General features: G+C 47.8%; 3 protein-coding genes across 4 annotated transcripts in view; 2 read left to right on the plus strand and 1 right to left on the minus strand.

Annotated features, from left to right (window-relative positions):
* Nucleotides 1-508, minus strand: part of RGL1 (ral guanine nucleotide dissociation stimulator like 1) — a 94604-nt gene extending 94096 nt beyond the window's left edge. The window contains exon 1 of one of the 2 annotated variants that reach the window (XM_026044230.1): nucleotides 430-508. The gene's annotated coding sequence lies outside the window, so the exon portion shown is untranslated. The remainder of the gene's footprint in view (nucleotides 1-429) is intronic. The other variant, XM_026044231.1, reaches the window with a different exon arrangement.
* A 245-nt stretch (nucleotides 509-753) lies between these two features.
* ARPC5 (actin related protein 2/3 complex subunit 5) lies at nucleotides 754-3784 on the plus strand. Its single transcript, XM_026044238.1, has 4 exons — nucleotides 754-914; nucleotides 1022-1094; nucleotides 2127-2303; nucleotides 2830-3784. Exons 1-4 carry the CDS (start codon nucleotides 772-774, stop codon nucleotides 2890-2892), a joined length of 456 nt encoding a protein of 151 aa, XP_025900023.1. The 5' UTR covers nucleotides 754-771; the 3' UTR covers nucleotides 2893-3784.
* A 4832-nt stretch (nucleotides 3785-8616) lies between these two features.
* Nucleotides 8617-20540, plus strand: NCF2 (neutrophil cytosolic factor 2). The gene is made up of 15 exons (XM_026044237.1): nucleotides 8617-8824; nucleotides 9268-9350; nucleotides 9929-10037; nucleotides 10582-10716; nucleotides 11009-11116; nucleotides 12175-12234; nucleotides 13428-13471; nucleotides 13681-13822; nucleotides 14419-14481; nucleotides 14941-15019; nucleotides 16942-16985; nucleotides 17467-17609; nucleotides 17685-17793; nucleotides 18047-18209; nucleotides 20287-20540. The coding sequence occupies exons 1-15, from the start codon at nucleotides 8651-8653 to the stop codon at nucleotides 20382-20384; spliced, it is 1554 nt and encodes a 517-aa protein (XP_025900022.1). The 5' UTR covers nucleotides 8617-8650; the 3' UTR covers nucleotides 20385-20540.
* Nucleotides 20541-22455: the final 1915 nt, after the last annotated feature.

A 22455-nucleotide genomic window follows, 5' to 3' on the forward strand; every position in this document is an offset into this window, starting at 1 on the left:
CAACTTCTGGCTGTAGCTTCAAATGGGGCAACATTGATGAAAAGCATAAAGCACCCTCAATTCCTCAATAGGAAAGCAGATAAAATGCAATATGCGTATACTTAGCTACAAAAATAATAAAGTGGAATATATTACATTCACTGCTTTCATCATATTTTCTAAGAAAAATTTCCTGAAAGATGTTATGTTGTTCCTACCTGAGTTACTAGTACTTTTGAGCTAACACTCGAAACCCAGAGAACAGTGTGCATTGTAACATTTGGTTTCCCAAGGAATTTATAAAGCTAATCTTATTTTCTTATTTTCTTACATATTTTCTTAGCAGTAGCAAGGTGCTTTGGGGGTTTCCATTATGAAATTGAGAATAAAAAATAAAAAAATCTCACCTTCACCTGCCTAACCCCATCTCCCTGCCCTCTCCGATCGTACCCGCCTGCCGAGAAGAAGCCAGCTGATTTTCCAGGACTCAAGCTCGGTGGCGGGAGGGCGGGCGGCCGGCGCTCGCCCTTCTCCTCGGGRGGACCGTAACGTAACGGCCGCCGTGTGGCGCGAGCGGAATAACGGTCGCTCCGCGCGCCACGTTACCATGGCGACTGCTCCCCCCACCTGCAGCAGCGTGCGGCTGCACGTGACCCGCCGCGGCCGGCCAATGGCGGGAGCGCAGGCGGCGCGGCGCTCGGCGCGTGCGCAGAGCGCATGCGGCGGCGGACGGGCGCGGTGCGCGTGCGCGGGCGGCGGCGAGCGAGGGGAGGCGGCGGCGGCCCAGCGGCCATGGCGAAGCACACGGTGTCCTCGGCGCGTTTCCGCCGCGTGGACGTGGACGAGTACGACGAGAACAAGTTCGTGGACGAGGAGGACGGCGGCGACGGGCAGGCGGGGCCCGACGAGGGCGAGGTGGACTCGTGCCTGCGACAATATCCTTCCTTCCGCCGGCGGCGGGGGTGGGGGGAGGGCGGCGCGGGCCCCGCCGGGTTGCGCGGCGGCGCCGTCGCTGCTGTCTTGGCCCTTAACCGGCCCGCAGGGGGAACATGATGGCGGCGCTGCAGGCGGCCCTCAAGAACCCCCCCATCAACACCAAGAACCAGGCGGTGAAGGTGAGGCCGGCGCTGCCCCGTAGCTGGGGCGGGGAGGCGCTGCGGCAGCCGCGGTGGCGAGGGGAGAGCGGGGCCTCCGTGCCGCTGACAGCGCAGCTCGGCCCGCGGACAGCCCCGCTTCGCGGCGGCTTGCTGGGCCCGCCGGGCTTGAGTGCCGCACGCAGCCTGCGCCCGGGCCCCTGCGGAGCGTGGAGCGCGGGAGGCGGCAGCGGGGAGCGGCGGGCAGGAGTCGGGAACCGCGGCTCGAGCAGCGAGCGCTGGCCAGCGCCGCCCCGCCGGGCCGCACGCCTACAAAAAAGGAAGAAAGGGAAGCAAGCCGCGATCGTGACTGCAGCGGTGCGGGCGCAGCAAGCGCGAGCCCTGCCCCTGCGCCAGGCGCGCACGAGCGGCAGAGAGGCGCCCGCTTAAACCGCGGCCCAGCAGCACGCAGCTAACGGGGGAGCTGCCCCGCGCCAGGGCGGCTGCGGCCATCCACGCCTGGTACCTACCCTTACAGCACTGCTGTAGGTTCCCAGACGTTGGGTGCTGCTATGAAAAACAAGTGTTATTTAGTCCTATAATAGGTAGATACTTGCAAACATAAGCAAAGGCAGGGAACCTGGAAAACAGCAAACTTATTAAACTCTTTCATGTTTCTGCTGGGGCTAGCCTCAGGGTTAAGTAGTTGTAGGCTGATTAAGCATTTGTAGGCTGAACTTAAGTCACTTGAATTAAAATATATATTCAAGATATATCCAATATATATCCAACTTATCTCCAGATCTAGAATTGTACGTATTTGGCAAAGTTAATTAGATGATACTCTTGTGGAATAAGGTTTCCCCTATACATTATGAGTACAAGCTTGATGTTCAAACTACATCCTACTTTTTTTTTCCAAAAAGTGTTTTAGAATTGTTAAAAGAGAAAAAGAATTCTACTTCAAGAGATGACTAATAGGTCATAATAGTGACTATAATAATGACATAATAATAACTATAGGGTGCACCCTATATGGGAATGAATGGATTTTCCTAACTTACTTTTTCACAGGATCGTGCAGAAAGTATYGTCCTGAAGGTCCTCATCTCTTTCAAAGCCAATGACATTGAAAAGGCAGTGCAGTCACTGGACAAGAACGGCGTTGATCTGCTAATGAAATACATCTACAAGGGCTTYGAGAGCCCTTCTGACAACAGCAGCGCTGTGTTGCTGCAGTGGCATGAGAAGGTGCGTTGACAAGACCTGCACTCTCTTGCTTGGGTTATTCTTAGTAGCAGATTTTGGGACTGGGGCGTGCTCATTGAGCCTGCTTAAAATGATCTTTCTGTTTGGGGAAGCTGAAATGCTGTATTTCACACGGGTTAAAGGGTATGGTCCTTGCAGGTTCACCACTGAATTATATCTCTTATGCTTTTGATTTCTTGGGTAAAGATTATCCAGTTAACATTTGATTTTATGTTAGACTGAGTTAAATGAAATAGCTTGCTCTAGTGATTAAAGCAGATAGAAGTAGAATTTCCTTCCTAGAGGGAAGCAAAATTTACAACATAGTTATGCAGGAAATGGAAGCCTGTCAAGGTGAATGTGGTTATACTTCCCCAGCACCTTGGATGCTGGTTTTGCACTTTACATAAAGTGCTGGGAGCTGGTTATTTGAAATAGGGCCTGGAACCTGGAAGTCTCTACTATCAGGCAGTTGCTTCAGCCTGTACTTACCTTGACTTTGTGTTAATTGCCATATTTCTCTTCTCAGGCCCTGGCTGCTGGAGGAGTAGGTTCCATTGTCCGTGTTTTGACTGCCAGAAAAACGGTTTAAGTCCAGCAAGAAATGGTTGTCTGTCACCCATAGCTGTGGGAAACGCTGGTACAAAAACCAACCAACCAAATGCCATTGCTGCCCTGTGGGCAGCTTCTGTCTCTCAGCTTGCCTTCTTGCTGCTTCTTTCATATCTGAAAAATAATGCATATCTTGATCTCTTTTTGTTGAACTCTGGAAAATTATGAAGGTGCAATTTTATTTCTAACAGGAATATTTGGTACTCAAGAGCATTTCAGTGACATGAATAGCTACATACACAACTTCATGTTTAGGACAATTTGCATTTGTGTATAATTGTGGCAGATTTGGACCTCACTTTCCAAATGCTGAAGGACGTAGGACAGTGTCTTAATTCTTTTTGCTATCCAAGCAGTGTTTTGATGTAAGATATATATTTGAGAAGTGGAGCAGCTATTGCTATAAGTAACTGGACCATGTTTCTCTTGGTCAACCTCTGAACCTACAGCAGTGAATAGTACAGAAGGTAAAGGCTCCCCTTCAGATGATTATCATTCCAGAAAGATGAGTATTTTTTTTTTAAATCTTGTATCTCATGACCTAGTCTGGTTTCTTGTCATCAGTGAAATGCTAAGTCCACTGTTGGAAAGTCTCAATTTGGATTAAATTGTCTGTTGTGCAATTTGGATGGCAAAATTTAAAAAGCTGATGGGCTGTCTACACTAGAGCCTAGTCCTGTGAACTCTTCGTTTTGCAGAACAAAGATTCTGATGAGGAAAAGGAAAGAGAGCTTTCACACAAATCACCTTTCAGCAGCTTGAAGGTGATTTGGTTTTGTCAAGCACAACATAATGGCTGCCTGTGGTAATCAAAAAAAAATCATACTAGCACCTGCACCATCCTTTGCAAAGCTCCCATCTTTTATTTTCCAGATATATAGGGCCTTAAAGGATCCCCAAAAAGTTTACATTCCTGTTGTATTTTACCACAGTGTGTTAGCTAGTGGGCAGATTAAGTCCCAGCGTAGTGAGGAGTATTTTAAAAAGAATTAAGCAAGCCTAGGGCATCCCAGACCACAGATCACCTTTGAATGTTTAGGGCCAGGGCTTAAATACACTTGTTTTACATTCACCATTTTACAGCAATTCAGTTGTGTAAAACTGTTGGGAAACTTGTGAAATCTTTGCTGTTTTTTGATATCTGCTTTTTTTGTAATAATAATAAAGACCAGACAATAAATTGTCACTGAATATTTACTTAGCATCTGAAATGTCTGGAKAGTTGGAAAAGTGTGGGAATAACTTGTTTAGTCCAGTATGGTGCTTTACAAGGACTAGCAAATGAAAAAAACAGCCCCTAAAATCCTATTTTCCCCTCAATTTTCATAATAACCCAACTTCACAATTATTTGTACTTGTACATCCAGTTAGAAAGTTTGAGATTTTGGTTAGATAAGCAAATAACAAGCACTATTCTAAACCAAGTTCCTCTGCTTACACTAAAATACAAGTTGGGGGAGCACGTGTTAAAGGTTTTGCCGAAACAGGCACRGGAAGCCCAAACAGTAGCGGGGGCTAGCAGGGCTGCCACAGGGAGCTAAGCTGCTGCATTCATAGCAGGGATGGTTGGTCTCYTGCCCACCCCAGCTCCAAGTGATGAAACACTTAATTGTTGTTTGCRCTGTAATTACTGGCAGAGCCCTGGGCTTGGCCCAGCAGTAGGATGGCTCTGTCAAACGTCACTGCTGCTGACACACAACGGTGCTAGAGCCTCTGCATGGCCCAGGCCCACGGACACGCAGGCCGAGTGCTCTGGCAGCTGAGGGCTCTTCCATGTCAGTCACATCTGAAAGACTCGACTGCAGCAGGCGCTGGACACACACTGCCCTTGCTCCAAAGACCAAAGGAAGTATCCAGGTTTCAAACATATCTATAGGAAGAATGACTTAAGACACTGATCTATTCCTATTTCTAAAAAAGGAAATTATGTAATCCTAGCTACTTGAAAAACATTTTCTAAATTATCCTTTTTCAAAGCAGACCAGCTACCTCTAGGTGGCATTAGATAAACAAAAGCTAGGAGCAGACATCACCAAATTCCCCTAAGAGTAATATATAAAGTATTTGGAGACATTAATAATGAACATGTGTCCTCTGCATATAATTGCAGGGATGCGTTCAAAGACAGCTTTGGTCAAACATCAGTGCAAGGGCAGTAAAGATGCAAGACTTGCAGGAAGGCCCCTCTTTCATTAAACTGATTGATACGATGTTAAAAAGCAAATCTAATAAAAAATTATCTCCTTATTACAAGTCCTGCATGCTAGTGGTTCTTGGACACATAAATACCACAACACAGAACATGCAATGAAGGAGCATAACAACAATCTGTGTWTCACCAACACCACCTCCTTAGGTAGGCTTCAGAAAAGCCCACATAGGTGTTTATAGAAGCTATAGAATAGGGGCTCTTAGGTTCAGAAAGCCCACATATATGCACTATTTCACTGAAAGACATTGCTGGCCCCACAAACACACTGGAAGTCCAGCAGATTAGACTGAACTTTGGAAGAGCCTGTGAGAAGCCAATGGCAAAAATAAAATCTGCATCCTCTGAGCAACCCCAGAGTAATGCTGGCTGTAACAAAAATGTTCCCACAACCAAGTGGGAGCAGCAACTATTAATAAGCACGTTGTGCCCATCACGCTCACGTCACTCGAGGTGATTCACACTTGCCTCATCCACTCCCATCAGCTGCGGGCTGCAGGGGCAGCATTACTGTCCTCAGACACCAACTGTGCTGCACGAGGCACGTGTTCCCAGCGCCCTGCCGAGAAGGGCAGTGGAGCCCCGCGGAGACTGGGGCAGCTTCCTTTGGTACAGAAGCTACTTCTCCCTAGTAGTAAAAGAATATGTCTGTTTCTTGTGCAGTGTGAAGCCTTCCTGAGACAAACATCATGCACTGCAAAGTGTTTGCCCAGCGCAGATACGGGYTCCAGGGCTGCCCTGCTCCCAAGTGGAGCGCGCATGGGAGCSTCCATGCTCACTCAGGGACGGGAGCCCCAGCGCTCACTCATGGCACGCGAAACCGATGCCAARAGAAAGCAACAGGACAGGGAGGGCGGGTGAAAGAGCAGCAGAGCGTAAGAGCAAGGAGAAGAGTAAAGTTCCAACCAGAGCTTTACCAGGGACCATCTCCACACAGCTGGCCAAGGGCACCCAGGCAGCAGTAACAGAAAAAGGTGACACGTGTTACAAACAAATTTAACAAAGACCRGGATATGTGGCAAAGTGGGTGGGAGAGGGTGAGAAAGAAAACATTTTCCATTGTGCAAAAGGCATTTCCCTTCCTCTAATTAAAAAGGAAACCTTCAAGGAAAACTACTCTCCATACAGATCAGACCTTCTCCACAGGAGATAGCATTTGTAGGGCTCTTCTAGGAACTGCAAACTTCTCACTGCTGCTTTCAGGTTTGGCCTAAGCCTGTCATAACAGCACTTTGTAACTTAGTCACTTCCCAGTTTTGCAATAGCTAAAAGCTGAATGCTTAAGGAGAAACTGCTGCCCTGCCACCGCGATGAGATACCGGCTGGCCTCTCCTGCCTCACCAGCTCCTGCATTTGACTCATCCATCATCTGGCCACACATTTCTGTGGTCTCTGCCACTATTTAGGGAGTGACACASCAAATAAGGTCCCACACACCCAGCTGAGCTGCAGCCACAGAGCAGACCAGCCCCTGGGGAAGGAGTTGCACATGCCCAGCTCTTCCATTCCTCCTGTGGTAAATCTCAGCAAGCTCATTTCCCCGAGAATTAACATGTTTCAGTGCCCTGATTATTTTTTTTTTCTCCTTCCCAGACTCTCTCTAGAAATTCTGATACATTCTTGCATACAGTTACTGTACCAACTTAAAAGCCACTTGTGCATTCTGTCTGGATCTCCACATATTTTTCTCTCTGAGAGCTCCCTGTGCAAGATTCCAGGAATCTCACACAGGAGATGTTACCATCTATATTATCTATTTCTGTTCAGAAATTAACACAGAAGAAGCATTTGCCTAATAAGCAAAGTGGCAAGAGAAAGGGGAACAGAGACTCATTGCGTTTCTGGAAGGGATGTGTTTATCACAACTCTGAGATACTTTGAACACTTCTTATACGTTATATAACTAGCAGCCCGCTAGTTATATAYCTATACCTAGCAACCTATATACCTAACGACTAGTCTGTTGTTAGGTGCATTAGCTGTGCCTGCAACTTTCAGAGGCCATCTCCTTTCTGGGCAATACAAGAAAACCACGCTCATTTGGTTCAAGTTATAGAATTACAGCATTGGTACCTGCAGCTGCACTTCATCTGAACAAGGGTTATTAGTCACATGTTATAACACAGAACATTTAGGAACAGGACTTAAAACTACTTTTTACATTATCGGTGCACCAATCTGATGATCAGCTGTTGCCATTAGGGTGGTCTTCCATCCACCTCCTTTTACCATTGTTGGGATTTACCAGCAAGATCATTTGGAATAAAGTGGATGTTCTTCTGCTAGATGACACCTCCATGGCAGCAGTAGGATGGCAAAAAGACCAACCCACACAACAGCCATGAGGTCAGGTTAGCACGAGCCCCAATCTCTGTCCTAAAGAGCTCAACAGATGCACGAGGCCAATGCTACGTGGGGAAAGAGACGAAGGAGGGAGAAGTGACATGCAGCAGGTCATATGGCCAAGAAGAATGAGCTGTCCCAAGTCCCAGTGTGGTGTCCTTTGGGTCATGTGTAAACCCTTCAGCTACACAAGTCATCACCTGTCCAGCRTCTAAAGCCTAGAGGTGAAAGGTTTCCTGCTTCTAAGCATTGGAATGTCCCTTTGGAACAACAAACGTCCTTGGCTTCTAAGTGAGTCTCTTTCAAAAGAGTAAGAAAGGGCTTCTCAGCAGGGTATGCTCACACTCACAGATTYGGCATCTGCATCCCTCTCCCTTCCAGAGGTTGTGTCACCCTGGGCCCTTCCAGAGGTGGCAGCTGCTGCATCTCCTCCATGTTGTCCGTCTCTGCTGTGAGAAGCCGGCTGGGCACAGAGGGAGGTCGAGGGTGTGCTCAGCTTGCGAAGAGCCTGGGGTGCAGGGATGTGCCCCGGCACCCTGTCAAGGGGAATGCAGCCCTTTCCTTCAGCACCTCTGGCTTCTTCCCACTCTCCAAGCAGAAGACAAGAAGAGTCTCTTCTGTTGTTGGTGTTATCTAGTCTGAGGGGGAAATTAAGGTAATAAACTGACTGCACAAAACCTAACACAAAAAGGTGGAAGATGCATMGGGGTTTTCCAGGCAGCCTGTGTGCATTCAGTGCGCTTGGTTTCACCTTGTCCCTGGGGAAGGCAGGAGGACACCTGCAAGGCTGCAGGCAGCCATCCCAGCAGAGTGACAGCTTCAGAAACACTTAAAGCCATTGAGTGCCTTCCCTCCCTAGAGGCCACGTTCTGGGAAGCCCAGCCTGGACCCAGCCAGCCTGAAGTGGACCTGAAAAATCACCCTGCTGGCCAACTCCCCAGCTTTCCATCACAAACTCCAAGGAGTGAGACCCAGAGCACATGAGCACCAGCCTTGGCTCCACTTCCCCATCTCCGGGCCACGTCCGCCGCCCCCGTGCGAGGCTGCTTCCTGCAGGGTTTGCGACACAGCTGCCACCACCGGCAACAAATGCAGAAGTGCTGCTGCCAGAGGCAGCCAGGGAGAGGCCGGGCAGCCGTGGGAAGCACGGGCAGAGACCCCGAGACGGCCAGCACCACATCCCACCATGTCGCTGGTGGAGACGATCCGGCTCTGGAACGAGGGGGTGTGCGCAGCCGACCAGCGGGAGTGGAGGGCGGCCCTCGCCACCTTCACCTCTGTCCACAACCCTCCTTCCAAACTCTGCTTCAACATCGGCTGCATCCAGCTCATTCTGGGGAACCTGCCCGAGGCAGAGAAGGTGGGTAACGGCTCGTGGGCACCCTTTTGCTGGTGCCTTTTGCAGGCAGCGCAGAGCAACGCRGAGTGTATGCGCAGACCTGCCGAGCAGGCCGATGGGTGGGAAGGGGAGGAACGAAGGATCACAGTCCAAAGCAAGAATCTGGGGCTTCTGAAAATCCAGCTGAAACACGACGCCGCGGGGCATTCTTGCTGCACTTATTTTATCAGTGAATCACAGATGAGAGGCAAGGGAGACGCGCATCCCTCCCAGGGGAGGATGCTGAGGTACAAAGCTGCCCAGTTGACTGGTGACACCTGGTTGCGGCTCCAGGAAGTCCCAGGTTGGGCAGCATGCAAATAAAGCAGAGGGGCAAACAGGGCAAGTACTTCTGTCCTACCTCCTCATCTTTCCTTAAGGYACTTGCCTTCTTACCTTTCTCCATTCCTTCTCCCTCCTTTCAGGCGTTCACGCAGAGCATCTGCTGTGACAAGCACTTGGCCGTCGCCTATTTCCAACGGGGGATAGTGTTTTACAAGCAAGAGAAGTGAGTGGAGGGCACTGGATGGGTTGAAGGTTTAATTTTGTGCCACTTACAGAGACAGCAGCCCAATACTTGGAAACCCAAGGGATACCTCTAAGCCACATTGGGAGGTCTGAAAACACTCCAAAGACTTTAGAGAGACCCATATGAGTTTAATTGATTTTTGTAAAGACTCAGTGGCAAGGTCTGCAGGTGTGAGGTCTTCAGCTCACACCAAGACACCCTGTAAAGTGCTTCTGGACTAGAACTTCCCAGAACAACCATAGGTAGATAACACRAGCAGTAACAGAATGTGTCCTGACTCCAGCCTAAACAGGGGGTGGGAGGTTGGTAGCAGTGCTGGAAGGCCTGGAAAACAAGTCCCTCCCCTACAGAAAAGGGGCACTGGAAGAGCCTGGGGCCTTCAAAACAAAGACATAGGATCATAACTCCTAAAGCCTTGCCTTAAAAGGGCTCTTAAAGGATAAAAGGTTTCTGGTATTTTCAGACACGCAATGACTCAGGTCTGGGTGAGGTGCCCTTGAGGGCAYCAGTCAGTGGTGGTGAAGACCTCCTAAGTTACTGTTTCCTTTGCTCCACAGTCATGAAATGGCCATGAAGGATTTTGCAGAGGCATTGGCCCAACTGCGAGGCAACCAGCTCATAGACTACAAGATCCTGGGGCTRCGGTACAGGCTGTTTGCTTGCGAGGTGAGGGGGAGACCAGCGTTGTGCTCGTAATGGGCACAGACCTTACCAGGGGTGGCCACGCTGCTCTCAGCTGCCAGCGCAGTGCCAGAAGGCACAAACTCCTGATTACCTATATGGAAGCAGCATTTGGCCTACATAGAAAGGGCTGTCTACCAGGTCATTAAAAAAAGAAAAATTTAGGGGGAAAAAATCTAGGAAAAAAAAAAAAAATCTGTGTTCAAACCCTAAGTATACAAGTTGGCACTGATGGGGAGTCAGTGTTGCCACAGAAAGCTATTAGTGTGGCAAAAAGCCTCAACAGCATCAGAGAAACTTTGCAAAGGGAAGCAAGATAAAGATCTCAAATTATTTTGCTCATAGTCTTTAAAAGGGACTTGCTCGTCACTCTGCTTTGGCCAGGGAGGCCAGATAAATCCTGCCACAGCGCTTGGAAGCACACGCACTGTGCGGTGCCATCTGCTCTGGTGGCTTCTCCTGTAAGGTGCTCCTGGCAAGGGCCCAGCTCTTTGAATAACTGATTTCCTTGTTTCTAACCCTCCTGCAGATACTTTATAACATAGCACTGGTGTACGCCACAATGCAGGACTGGAAGAAAGCAGAGGAGCATCTGACCCTGGCAATGAGCATGAAGAGTGAGCCCCAGCACAACAAGATTGACAAGGCAATGGAAGCTATCCTGGTAAGAAACMGGAGGTCTTGACATGGTATTTGTCCAGGACAGTCCTACAGGAGGGAGAGAAAATCTTAYGAATAGAGAAGCCATTCCTTAGCAAGGGGTTTAGCAGAGAAGTGAAGATGGCTACACAGAACATGGGTGTCAAACTGAGGGTAGGACTTGCAGGGAGAGTTTTCAGGCAGTGGTGGGAAGACTGGTCTAAGCAGCCYATGTGAGGGCTGGAGTCAGACTGCCAAGGTCGTGGGTTGATTTTACAGAGCAAGACTATAACCACTATGGTTTCTGTGTGGTACAGAAGCAGAAGCTCTATGAGATGGTGACAGTTCCCATGGGCAAGCTGTTTCGGCCAAATGAAAAGCAAGTGGCTCAACTGGAAAAGAAGGACTACCTAGGAAAGGCTACGGTAAGAAAGAAATACCTAATCTATTCAAGTCRAGACTGTGGGCTGAAGAGAGCCACTGACCTCCCTTTGCTTAAAGGCCATCACTTGGTGATCTGCTATCCCCTGCCTGCTGAGCAGGGCAGGGATACAGGGCTGGCCCTGGGGATCCCCACAGGGATGGGAGGAGGGATGATATGGGAACCTCACAGGGAACTGGGACTCTGCAAGAAATGAGGAGATAAAATTCTATATCTAATATTTCTACAGAACCTTATCTGTACAGCTCAGCGTTGCCTATTTCAGTTTCTCTCATTAGTCAGACATGAGGCACAGTCATTCAGCAATGAGCTGGAAAAGTCTCATTGGAGTTTGAACTTGAACCAAGACTCTGTTCAAGGGCAGGAGAAGAGGGTGGAGTTCAAGCTATTTAAAAATCTGACACTCACAAGTGGCCTCTAGCTCTTTAACTGCTTAGTCTGAGAAAGGTTTTTCAGCTTCAACTAGAGAAATAAAAATAAAACTCAAGCAAGTTTTTCTCCCCTTAGCATACAAAATCCAAGCCCTGGGACACCATCCTTTGATGCAGGTCCTAGGAGGCAGAATGACGCCCTTGTTGTCAGGTTTCCTGCAGGAGGCCAACTACAGATCTATGGGTACCGGACTACCAGGTGACCAACAACTCAGAAGCTCCCCTTGACTTCACTCAAGGGTTCCCTTTTGACATGCACACAAACGTTTTGAACATTTTAAACAATGTTTGAATGGCCTATAGAAGGCAAGGGCTCCTTAAACCCCCTTGACATTGCCAGTTAAAAGGAAATCTCTTTTATGTTAACTCTAATGCAGTAGGGGCGAGGCTAAGAATTCACCACAACTTCGTGGTAGGCTTTGGAGCTCTGAAGCACCAGGTCAATTGTCAAAGATGCTTACCTGAAATCATCGACCCTACCTTGATCCTGAAGCATTCATACCCAAGGAGCTAGGCTTACACGACACCAAAGGAGGGCCAGCATCAGACAACAGGGTGTCCAAAATACACTACAAGCACCAAATCATTATGTGTCTGTCTTTGGCTCTAGGTGGTAGCATCTGTGGTGGACAAGGACAGTTTTTCAGGATTCGCTCCGCTTCAGCCCCAGGTAAGGCACCACTGACTGACACAACACTGTYGTCAGTGCGGCAGCCGGCACAGTGCGGGGCCCAGGTGCGCACAGGGACCGTCTYGTGCAGCATCTTGATGGGGGCTCCTGCTCGCAGGCCGCAGCGTTGCCACCACAAACTTTCTGCTCCTGCCCTGGGTAGATGGACACACGRGCCCACAGCTCAGCTGCTCTGCTCATCATCCAGCACCACAGCCCAAACTCACTTGACGTTTGTGGCTTAAGCTAAAGCTGCCCTTGATGGAGAAGCAGAGGCCTGGTTGTGCATCCCGTTTCTCTGTCTCTGCTGTGGCTTGCAGCTTGCCATGCAGGGGAGGAGATCTTACACCCTCCCTGTAAGATTTGGTAGGATTCACCGGCCTAACACCTGAATCACGAGAGGGGCAAAAGGGCTTCTGCTTTTGTTCACCACCTTTGTTTCTTCTACTTGCCCYGGTTCATAGATCTCTCTGCATTTTCATTGTCGTTTTATTGACGCAATCTAAACATCTGTTCTRCTTCTAAAGGCACCAGAGAGGGGTTTTTCTTTACTAGTCTTTTGGGAAGGTGCAGGGAACTGTAGCCGCTGCAGGTCTGTAACTGTTATGCAAGGTTAAACAGACGCTTCTCAATCAAGTAGGGTGTTAACACCTTGCTCTAGGAGTCAGAACTGCCATCCCACTTCAGTAAAAACTTCTTCAGAGAGGTGATAAAATCCACAAGAAATCTCAGATTTCTAAGGCAGGCGAGACTGTGAAGTACTAGGGCGGCAGCTGGGGTTTTATAACAATAAGAACATACATGGCAATATAAAACTACTACTGTTTAAACCAAGTGCTTTCAATTTCATGATCTCAACCCTTTGTGAATGCATGAAACCAAAAGTGCACAGCCTCATGACTGAAAATCGCAAGTGGAAGTGCTCAGAAAGTGCACCTTCAAAAGACCAGAACCAGTGAGAGTGTGAACAGCACAAAAGGCAGCTGCTGCTGCACACATGTGAGTGGCAGCAAGCCAACCTTACACTGACAGTCTGTAAAGCAGCAAAAGACCCTCCCTCAGGTTTGAATTATCAGACCTGAAAAACAGCACAGGAAGAAGTAACCATGTAGAGATGATGTCAGTCAGGCATGGTAGAAAACTGCAGCAACTCAAATTCTTCRGATTACAGACAATTTTCTTTTTCCTCCCAGGCCTCCGGTCCTCCACCCAGGCCCAAGACACCAGAAATCCTCAGGTAAGCTGGATGAAACATAGGCAGTGTTGTGGATACAGGCAGCCAGGTCCAGCCCTGTCCTGCACCACCACAGGCTGAGTCCAGCCAACACTCAAACCTAAGGTGGGAAGGGGAATGGATCAGGAAAACAACAAAACAGGTCCAAGCTTCCAGTGGAAAATTAAGAAAATGTATYGTTTCCCTCCCTAAAACCACACCTTCCACCCTAGGGCCCTTGAAGGACAACCACACCGCGTCCTGTATGAGTTCATCCCCGAGACCTCTGAGGAGCTGCAGGTCCTGCCAGGAAACATTGTCTTTGTCCTGAAGAAAGAAAAGGACAACTGGGCAACTGTGATGTTCAACGGAAAGGTACCAGAGACACACTTGACACAGGGGGTGGACAATGAGGCTGACACCTTGTTAGAGCTGCAAGGTTCTGCAGATGAAGAGCAGGGCATAGCTGTGCTATCACCAGCTGGAAGAGTTTCTGCCTCAGCTCCACTGTGTTCCCTGCTCAAACCCAGACAGGTGCCTTTGGGCTTGTTAAGAGGCAATCTCTGCTCCTTAGGAGAGCTGAGAATAACCGACCAGCAAAGCCCAACCACTGCCCAGGTAGCCTCCAGCCCAAAGACATTCTGCTCYATTTGCATGATCATCCCCACTTGAGTGAAGCACCTCAGAGCGGGGTCACCCATCTTCTCATATACCACATTGAGAACTTACTCCTTTGTCTTAGATCTCTTGGATGATCTAGTAAAGTTACTCATTTCATTTGCCAATTCTTACTCAACCCCCGTATGGCTTAGGAYACAGGATTCAAAGAATCCATCCAATCCGCATCAACCAACCTTTACGCTTCAGGCACTCTCCTGGTTCAAAGCAGGGCAAGAACAAGCTCAGGTGCTTCCTCCAGCAGCAAGTTGCCTCCTGCCAAGCAATGCCCATTCATCTCTGCTTCCCCACAGAAAGGGATTGTCCCCTGCAACTACCTCGAGCCTGTGGAGCTCCAGAACAGGCTGCATATCCAGGTAAGATCACCCAGGATAAAGATGGCCTCCAGGGGAGGGAATACCCTCATGCAAATCACCCACCACCTATTTCGTACCTTCCAACATCCCCGGCACGCAGGGGTTTCTTTACAAGCACCTGCAACTGCCTCTTCCTCGAAACTCCAGAGGAATCTCCTGCTTGGCAGCCCTCTTACCTGGAATTCACACCTGTCCAACCTGGGCAGATATTGTGCTCACGGTGCCTTGGGTAGGTGAGAGTAAGTAGTGGAGAGGAGTAGTGAACACTCCCTCTTCAGTTCAAGGCCCCAAAGAGACCTTAGGGAAATAGCCAGGAACAACTCAAGCACACACAGGATAATGATCTTCCTGGCTAGGGCTAAAATTACTCTGAACAACAGATCCCCCCCGCAGGGCAGCAATGCCTCCTGCTTCCTCAGGCAGGGCTGACTGACAACACTCTCTTCCCATCCTGCACAGGAAGAAATCCCTTCTGAATCTGAGATCCCAGAGCCACCAAGCTCCAGCGCTCCAGAAAAACCCCGTCGTCCAGCACCAGGTCAGTGACGGGGAGCTGAAGGGACACGAGTACCTTGTGGGCAACCCCACCCTGGGGGCAGCTTTGAAACATTTCCTCACTGCTGCTTCCTTCTGCTTTTTTCCCATCTGCTGAGATGAGGGCTGGGACCCATCTCCATTGACTTTCTGGCCCTCTTGACCCATTTGCTCCATCCCAAAGATGGAGAGACACAACCTGCAACTGCAGTGCTGAGGGTGGAGTAAAAGATATGGCCCAGAYGCCAGGGGAAAGCAAGTTCCTTAATGCTTTTAACTAGCACAGCAACTAACGGACAAAAAAGGCTGGGGACAGAAAGAGGGCAAGTGACCCAGCTGGTGCAAGAGCCCAAGCAGGAAGTTCATGACAAGCTTCTCCTCACCTGGGATTAACGCTGCTCTGTGTTGTGACAGTTTTGAAGGTGCTGCAAGGGCCCAGGGAAGGGGGTTCCGGGCTGAGGCCCTGAGGCCCAGGACATTCCCTGCAGCAGGGACACCTGCACCAAAGCCACCCAACTGCCAAGGGGCAGGCTGGCATGGAGCACCTGTRGGAACCTTTAATCATCTGGAGGAGGGGTAGACCTTCCGCCTCCCACAAAGTGAAGATTTAATTTTGAGACATTTGGTTTTTTTTTTCCATTAGATCTCAGTCAATACCTATAAAATTTCAATCTAAATGCTGATCCTTCAGAATTGTGAATGTTTAATTTCCCCCTCACTCTCCTCTAAATATAACAACTACAGTAATCCTGTGGACTGAGCTGCCAATCCCTACAATATAGCCTTCAGAGCAAATGCCTCAAAGACCCAGCAATCTCAAATACCTTTATGGCACCAAAAGCCATCACAGATTTAGCAGCAGGACTATATTGAAAAGCAGAGCTCTGCCCCTTCCCCTAACAAGCACTGCAATGTCAAACCACTAAAAAATTTGAGAGTAGATCCTTGTGGACAGACCAACCAATCTATGTCAATTCATCATAGCTAAGGGCCTTAATTTACATCTGATGTAAAAACCAAGGGTTGCCTCCAGTTTTCAGTGCAAACCTAGAGAGATGAGAACAGCAAAGGTACTAAAAACAGCTTTGCCTTCACTGGTGAGGCGCTTCCAAAGCAAGCTACATTCATGCAGGGTTACTGATGCTCAGCGCCTCAAAAGTCACCTCCCTTCCTCAAGGCTGTACAACAAGCATAAGGAGCATGGGATTCCTAGTCCAAACTCGGCTATTTATCTCCAGCCTCAAGCTCCTGACAGAGAGAGCAAGCAGCACAGCAGACCTCAACCTGTTCTCATCGCTGGAAGCAGGACTCTGCTTTCACCTCAAACATCCCTCCCTAAGACCCAGACTACCAACCAGAGGCTCTTGGCTGCCAGCAGTGCTGGGGTTTGCACYGGCTTTGCAGACTTCCAGCACTGCAGAGAGACATTTCAGAGTTACAGCACAAAAARCTCCTATTTTGTCTGGCTACTTCAATATTTAAGGTTTTTTAGCTGCAAAAATAATTGCATATGGCAGGGCATAATATACTTCACTATTTATACTTGCTAATATCCTTATATTTAAAAAAAAAAAGTCCACCCAGGAACAGCTCATCCCTAAAGCTCCCATCTCCATAGATGCAAAACAGGCTTTACAACATGAAAATCGTTTCAGAGCTTCACTATACTAGGGCAGCTCCCCAGAGGAAAGATAGAGTCCTATTTCCTCTTGATGGTTACTTATAAACCCTATGGATGAATCTCACTACAGTTGATGCCACATCCATTTGAGCAACTGGAGCTGGTTCCAGGTTTAGTGGTTGTCACTGCAAATGATGATGGGTGTCAAAGAGCAGGGCTGGAGGAATTCTGAGCATATACTTATGTACCAAGCTATAATGCTTACCCCATTCCACTCGCTGAGCCACCTATTTCTTCTTCCACAGACTTTGTTCCAGTTACCACAGCACAGCTGAGAGAAGAACCCAAGGTAACACCGTGCATTGCTGTGGGAATCATAGGAAGGCAGATGCCTATAGTCCATATTACAAATCAACATTTATTACATATTGAAGGCAGCTGACCTTTACAAGCTCTGTGGCCTGGGAGCGATTCAGGTCTTTGTCATTCTGCAGCTTCTCTAAGAGGTAACAGGTTGGCAGCCCACCTAAGCCACTAAAGCTGCTTTTAGGGAGGTCTCCTCCAGGTTGTTAGCTTGGTATCATCAGCACTGACCTGCCCAGAAGCGACCAACAGAGATGGTTATCAGGTTAACCCAGAGGGCTCCTGACCAGCAGGCCAGTTTTCACTTCCCAATGCCCTGCAGATGAGATTCTACACAGGTGACAATAGCTTCTGTATCACAGTCACTCAGGTCCCTCTATATGTGCTGGACACACTACCCATGCCCAGGGCTGCAAGCATGGCCAGCCTAGCAAGAGATCCTCTCACATCCTATTTCCTCCCTGCAGGAGGCCAAAGCTGACCCCTACATCCTCAAGGCACATTACAAATTTACAGTTGCTATGCAAGTTAAGCCAGATCTCTCCTACAATGACCTCTTGAACTTGGTCTGCCAGAAACTGGAGCTGCAGCCAGAGCACACGGAGCTGAGGTGAGCCCTGCTGCCAGCGATGGGCCCCTCTGTGCCAAAGGCCCTGTCCTTACTCTGTGTCCTCCATGTGCCCAGGTACAGGTCAGAGAGCGAGGTGCTGGAGACGTTGAGTGCTGAGAACGTGAAGGCAGCTTGGAGTAAAGCCAAGGACAAGTGCCTGACAGTGTGGTGTGACAGCACGGAGGTCAGTGACGGTGGCTGCAGGCACCTCTTCCGCTCGTTCCCAGCGAGGGTCCTCCTGGTGAAGGCTGAGCCCTAAGCAGGAGGCACCCTTGTTCTCCCCGCCAAAGGCACAGGCTTTGGGCTTTCACACAAAACTGACAACTCCTTAAAAGGGCAGGCAGGTGAAGGGGGCCAAAGAAGAGAGGGTTTTTCTTTCCTAGTGAGGTAAAGGAGAAAGCTCAAGAAGCATCTTAACAACTTAATTCCTGCCCTAGGGCAAGGGTTCTCCACCAGAAACCAAACCAGACCAAGAGGCCCAGAAAGCAACGTCAGAAGAGTTGGAACCAATCCAAGTTGTAGCACAGTACGACTACGAAGCCACCCAACCTGAGGACCTGGAGTTTCAGGCAGGAGACGTGATACTTGTTTTATCCAAAGGTAACTGTACTACTGCAGCAAAAGGGGAAAAAAGGGAAGGGTCTTTCAGCTCCAGAAAAGGCCTAGGTCTGCAATGCCAAACACCTGCAGCAGACCCCGTTCTGTTCAACAGCACCTGTAGGTTCTCATCATCTGCCAGTTAGGTCAAAAACTCTCAAGAATATGGGCAGACAACTGACATAGGAGTAGCATTTTTACCCATTTTTCATTGTAGTATACCAGCTTTATTAGGGATGCTGATCTCCTCCCCCAAAAATCTCTTCTTCTCCACAGCAAGGATAATCTCAGAACATACACAGGAATTACTTCTTTTCATGTCCTTTTGGTTTCCAGATTCAKAGATATCAATCTGTTCCCTCTTTGCAAAAGTTTAGCACACAATATACTGGGATGGAAACRGTTTCAGCTTTGCATGCTACTGCAGAAACAGGATTTTCAGCTAATTCTCAGGAGCTACAAGGCAAGCAAGGCTTAAAGCCCGTAGGACTGCTTTCTAGAACTTTCTTCCACCCACTGCTATTAGCACTCGAATACATGCAATAGCTCTTCCAGCTCTACCAGTGTTCCCATTCAAATCTTAAGTGTCATGCATGCCCTTCCTAAGTACGTTCAGCACATCTCTAGTCCTTCCCCAAACAAATTCAAATTTGGAGGGTTTTGCTTGAGCCCTTTTAAGTTTACTGATCAATATTTCTATTTTTAAAATCATGACATGCCTCATTTTGATTACTCTACCTTGCCTCACATTGGAAATTGTTCTGAAATATAACTATTCTTATTAATCAAATTCCTGTCACCTCATACCTTTTCCTGGCTTCTCTTTTTTTTTAGAGGCACAATCTTGCATTAAGCCTTAATCCTCCCAATATTAGGCATCAGTGTTTTTGCGATATTTCAAGTTTAAGTACTAAATTCACAGCAAGGTGTAACATGTGATTTGGCTTTCTTCTTTCAAGTCCGAGCAGAATTGTGTTGCTGCTTCCCTACTGGCTCAAGTCCAAGGGGAAGCTGAGATGTCAGAAYTGGTTTTAAATGCAAGAAGTCAGATACAGGTATATTCAGGATTACACCTAACTTGTGTCCACTGGCAGCACTAAGTAGCTGTACACAAACCATCTTAATTCCTCCTGCCCTGTTGTACAGATGAGTTTTTACACTGCATAGTATTCATAACACCTCCCTCCCAAGATCCTATTCTCTCTTTCATTGCTGAGCCATTATTTACCATTAAAAAGTTGGTTCTCTCTTCTTTTGAAACTGTCAGAGCTTAGAGCTTTACTCAGATGAGAAGGATTTGATGGGTTTTTTTGAGTGGGGAGGGGAGGAATAACAAGAAACAGCAGACGAAACTGCACCTTAGTTCATCTCCATACCTTGGAAATGGTAGTCCAGTCTCATCACTCCTTGCTTGTTCTCTTTAATTCTCTTTAAACATTCCTTGCATGTTCTCTTTAATCCTACCAGTTTATATTCAAGGCAGCTACCAGGTCCAGAATTAGACTTGGACAAGTAACTGCTTTAAGAACCCCAATTCTCAAATTTTCAGCAGGAAAAAAAACCCTGCCTCCTATCGATGAGAATTTTAAAGACTGRACTTTGGGGAATATTTAAAGAAATAAAACCAATACACACTTCACTGTGACCTTGGTTTACATGAAAGCAGTCAGACACTGAAGACAGACATTGGTGTGAGACCCTTCAAACAAAATTCATTTGCCTGCATAAATTATATTGTGTTCCTAAACAGACTTTTGTTCTTTTTTTTTTTTCTGAGAAAGTTACCTAATATATCTTAAAAGACAACCCTAGTCTCTACTGTGGTGTTCCCCTCCTTTAGTTTAGCAGTATTGCCTTTCTTACCTTAACTCTGCTGGCCGCCTCTTTCCTCCTCGCTTTCTCTGCCTCTCATCTCCTCAGTCACCTCTCTACCAGGCTTTACATAGCTATTTAAGTGGCAGAGTATCTTAAAAAYGTAACCAAAGGCTCATCTGCAGCATGTGAAGGTCTGAAGGAACATCTGAAGCACACTCATGTGTATCCCTAGGGTAACAAAAATTGTATAAATTTTCTCTTTCAGTGAATGAAGACTGGCTAGAAGGCCAGTGCAATGGAAAAATAGGCATCTTCCCATCTGCATTCGTTCAGAAGTCTAACACTAAAGACCCTGAAATCTAATCTCAGAAGACCCTGAAATCTAATCTCAGAAGAGGCCTGGACATGGAAAGAAATTACGGATTCAAACTGTTGCAATTAAGATGTTTCTGCATTAACCGCTGCACCTGAAAGTTCCTAAAGTATTTTTGCAATGGGCATTAAAAGCTTTATTTTTTTTGTTTTACCTTTTGCATCATTCTATACATATTCATTCATAAAAATAACACACTAAGTATCTTTGGGAACACATTCAGTTCTAAAAACTGTACTTACCAAGACATTTAGTCCTAAAAACTGTACTTACCACGAGACTTCCTAAGAGCAGCTCTGTCCCACCTACCTCATCCACAACAAAACTTGTGCATGAACAAGTCAGTCACTGGGAGAACTCACAGAAAAGGTAACAATTTGCATTTATAGTGCTGCTGATGGCTAGAGAAGAACAGGCATTCAGGAAGCTCAAGACCAGGAAAAGCTGACCTCCCAACAGAATTTACTTCCTCAAAATTCTGCTGCTGACCCCAAGAGTTTAAACAAAAGGCCTTAGAATAGCCTCTGCTTGCTCTGACAAGTCATTTCAAAACCACCATGACTTTAAAACCATYCCTTACAGTTTCAAAAAAAGTATTTTTTTCTGTAAATATATATACACATATATTCACCTCCCAAGAGGCAGCAAGTTAAAGATGCGAGAACCTGCATTACCTTGGTTTCACCCTCCTCTTCCGCACCCAACAGCTTTTCCCTCCTCTGCCACTGACTGCAGTGGCCTTCTTCCCTGGTACTTCCCCTGCACTGACTGCTGACAGCTGGTTCTCCCGGTCTTTTAAAAATACCTGCACTGTCCTTTCCTTGAGGAGCACTGTCATTACTACCTTCCCCACTTCTGGGCGTAGCATGCACCTTCCAGAAAACCCCATCTTCCCCAGTAGCCTAAATACTAGTATATATTTTAACATGCTTCCTTTCAAGAGCTGCCCAGATAAAAAGCAAATGACATTTCAAAAAGCAGGACATTGCTATAGTTGTCCTAGCTTGCCTTTGACAAAATGTGGAGTATGCCATCTGGGAACCAGCTGCAAAGAGCCAACTAGTGGACACGTCATCCTGATTTACACACAGCTCAAGAGCAGAAGGATCTGCAGCCTCCAACCCCCAAACCCACCCTCAACCAATCTCAAGTAACTCACCCTGCAACTGAGAAACAGCTTTGCAAGTTACTCCTATATCTCAGAGTTTTGCTTCACTACGTAAGCCACATACAGTGGCAGCAGAAGACAACATTCCAGTTATCTGCAATGAATTTGTAAGAGAAACGGGTTTCAAACCTTGTTCTGACTTCTCCAGAAAAATAATGCCTCTTTTTAAGAACCTACAGTTGAGTAACACAGGAAATAAAGGGTACACACAGGCCTGGATGAAGAGAACATGGTTTAATTAAAGGCAAAGCTGATTTCAGCAGCTGCAGTTCTTGCACAGACAGACAAAAAACACAAAAAAAGCTTACGACACAACCCGGTTTCCGTTGGGGTCCCTGACCTCGCTACCCCAGGCGCTGGAGGGCCGGGCGCGTTGGTAGCAGCGGGCGCTCGTGCACGAGGGGAAGGGGGCGGCCGGCGGGACCCGGCTCAACCTGGTTCGCTCGCCTAGGGTGCAAGAGTCRGTGACAGCTCAAACGCCGGAATGTCGCAGCTGCCGGGGGGCACAGCTCAAATACACCAACTGGGAGGGCTGCAGAGAGGTACGGAGGGGTTTGGTTCRTATCACCACTGGGTGGGAACTTCACTGCTTGGATTTGTTTTTGGAGGAAATGCATCCTAGAAATGCRGCATAGAACGGTGATGTTGCAATAATGGAGAACGTCGGGGAGCTGCTCATACCCTGGAAAGGGTAGCAGGTCTCCGTCTTCCCTTCTTATATTCTTTGAGGGTGCCCCAACTCCAGTGTCATTAGGCTCCTGCATGTGCTTTGCTCTGCAGCCTCTTTGTGACTCAGAGCTCCTGAACTATCACACAAACCCCTACTGCTAAAGACAGCAATCAGACATGGAGATCATTTCCATAACTTCCCTGGGAAACCTAACAGAAATGCT

Source organism: Nothoprocta perdicaria, unplaced genomic scaffold, assembly GCF_003342845.1.
Source record: "Nothoprocta perdicaria isolate Ctin4 unplaced genomic scaffold, notPer1 scaffold_355, whole genome shotgun sequence".
Lineage (NCBI taxonomy): Eukaryota > Metazoa > Chordata > Aves > Tinamiformes > Tinamidae > Nothoprocta > Nothoprocta perdicaria.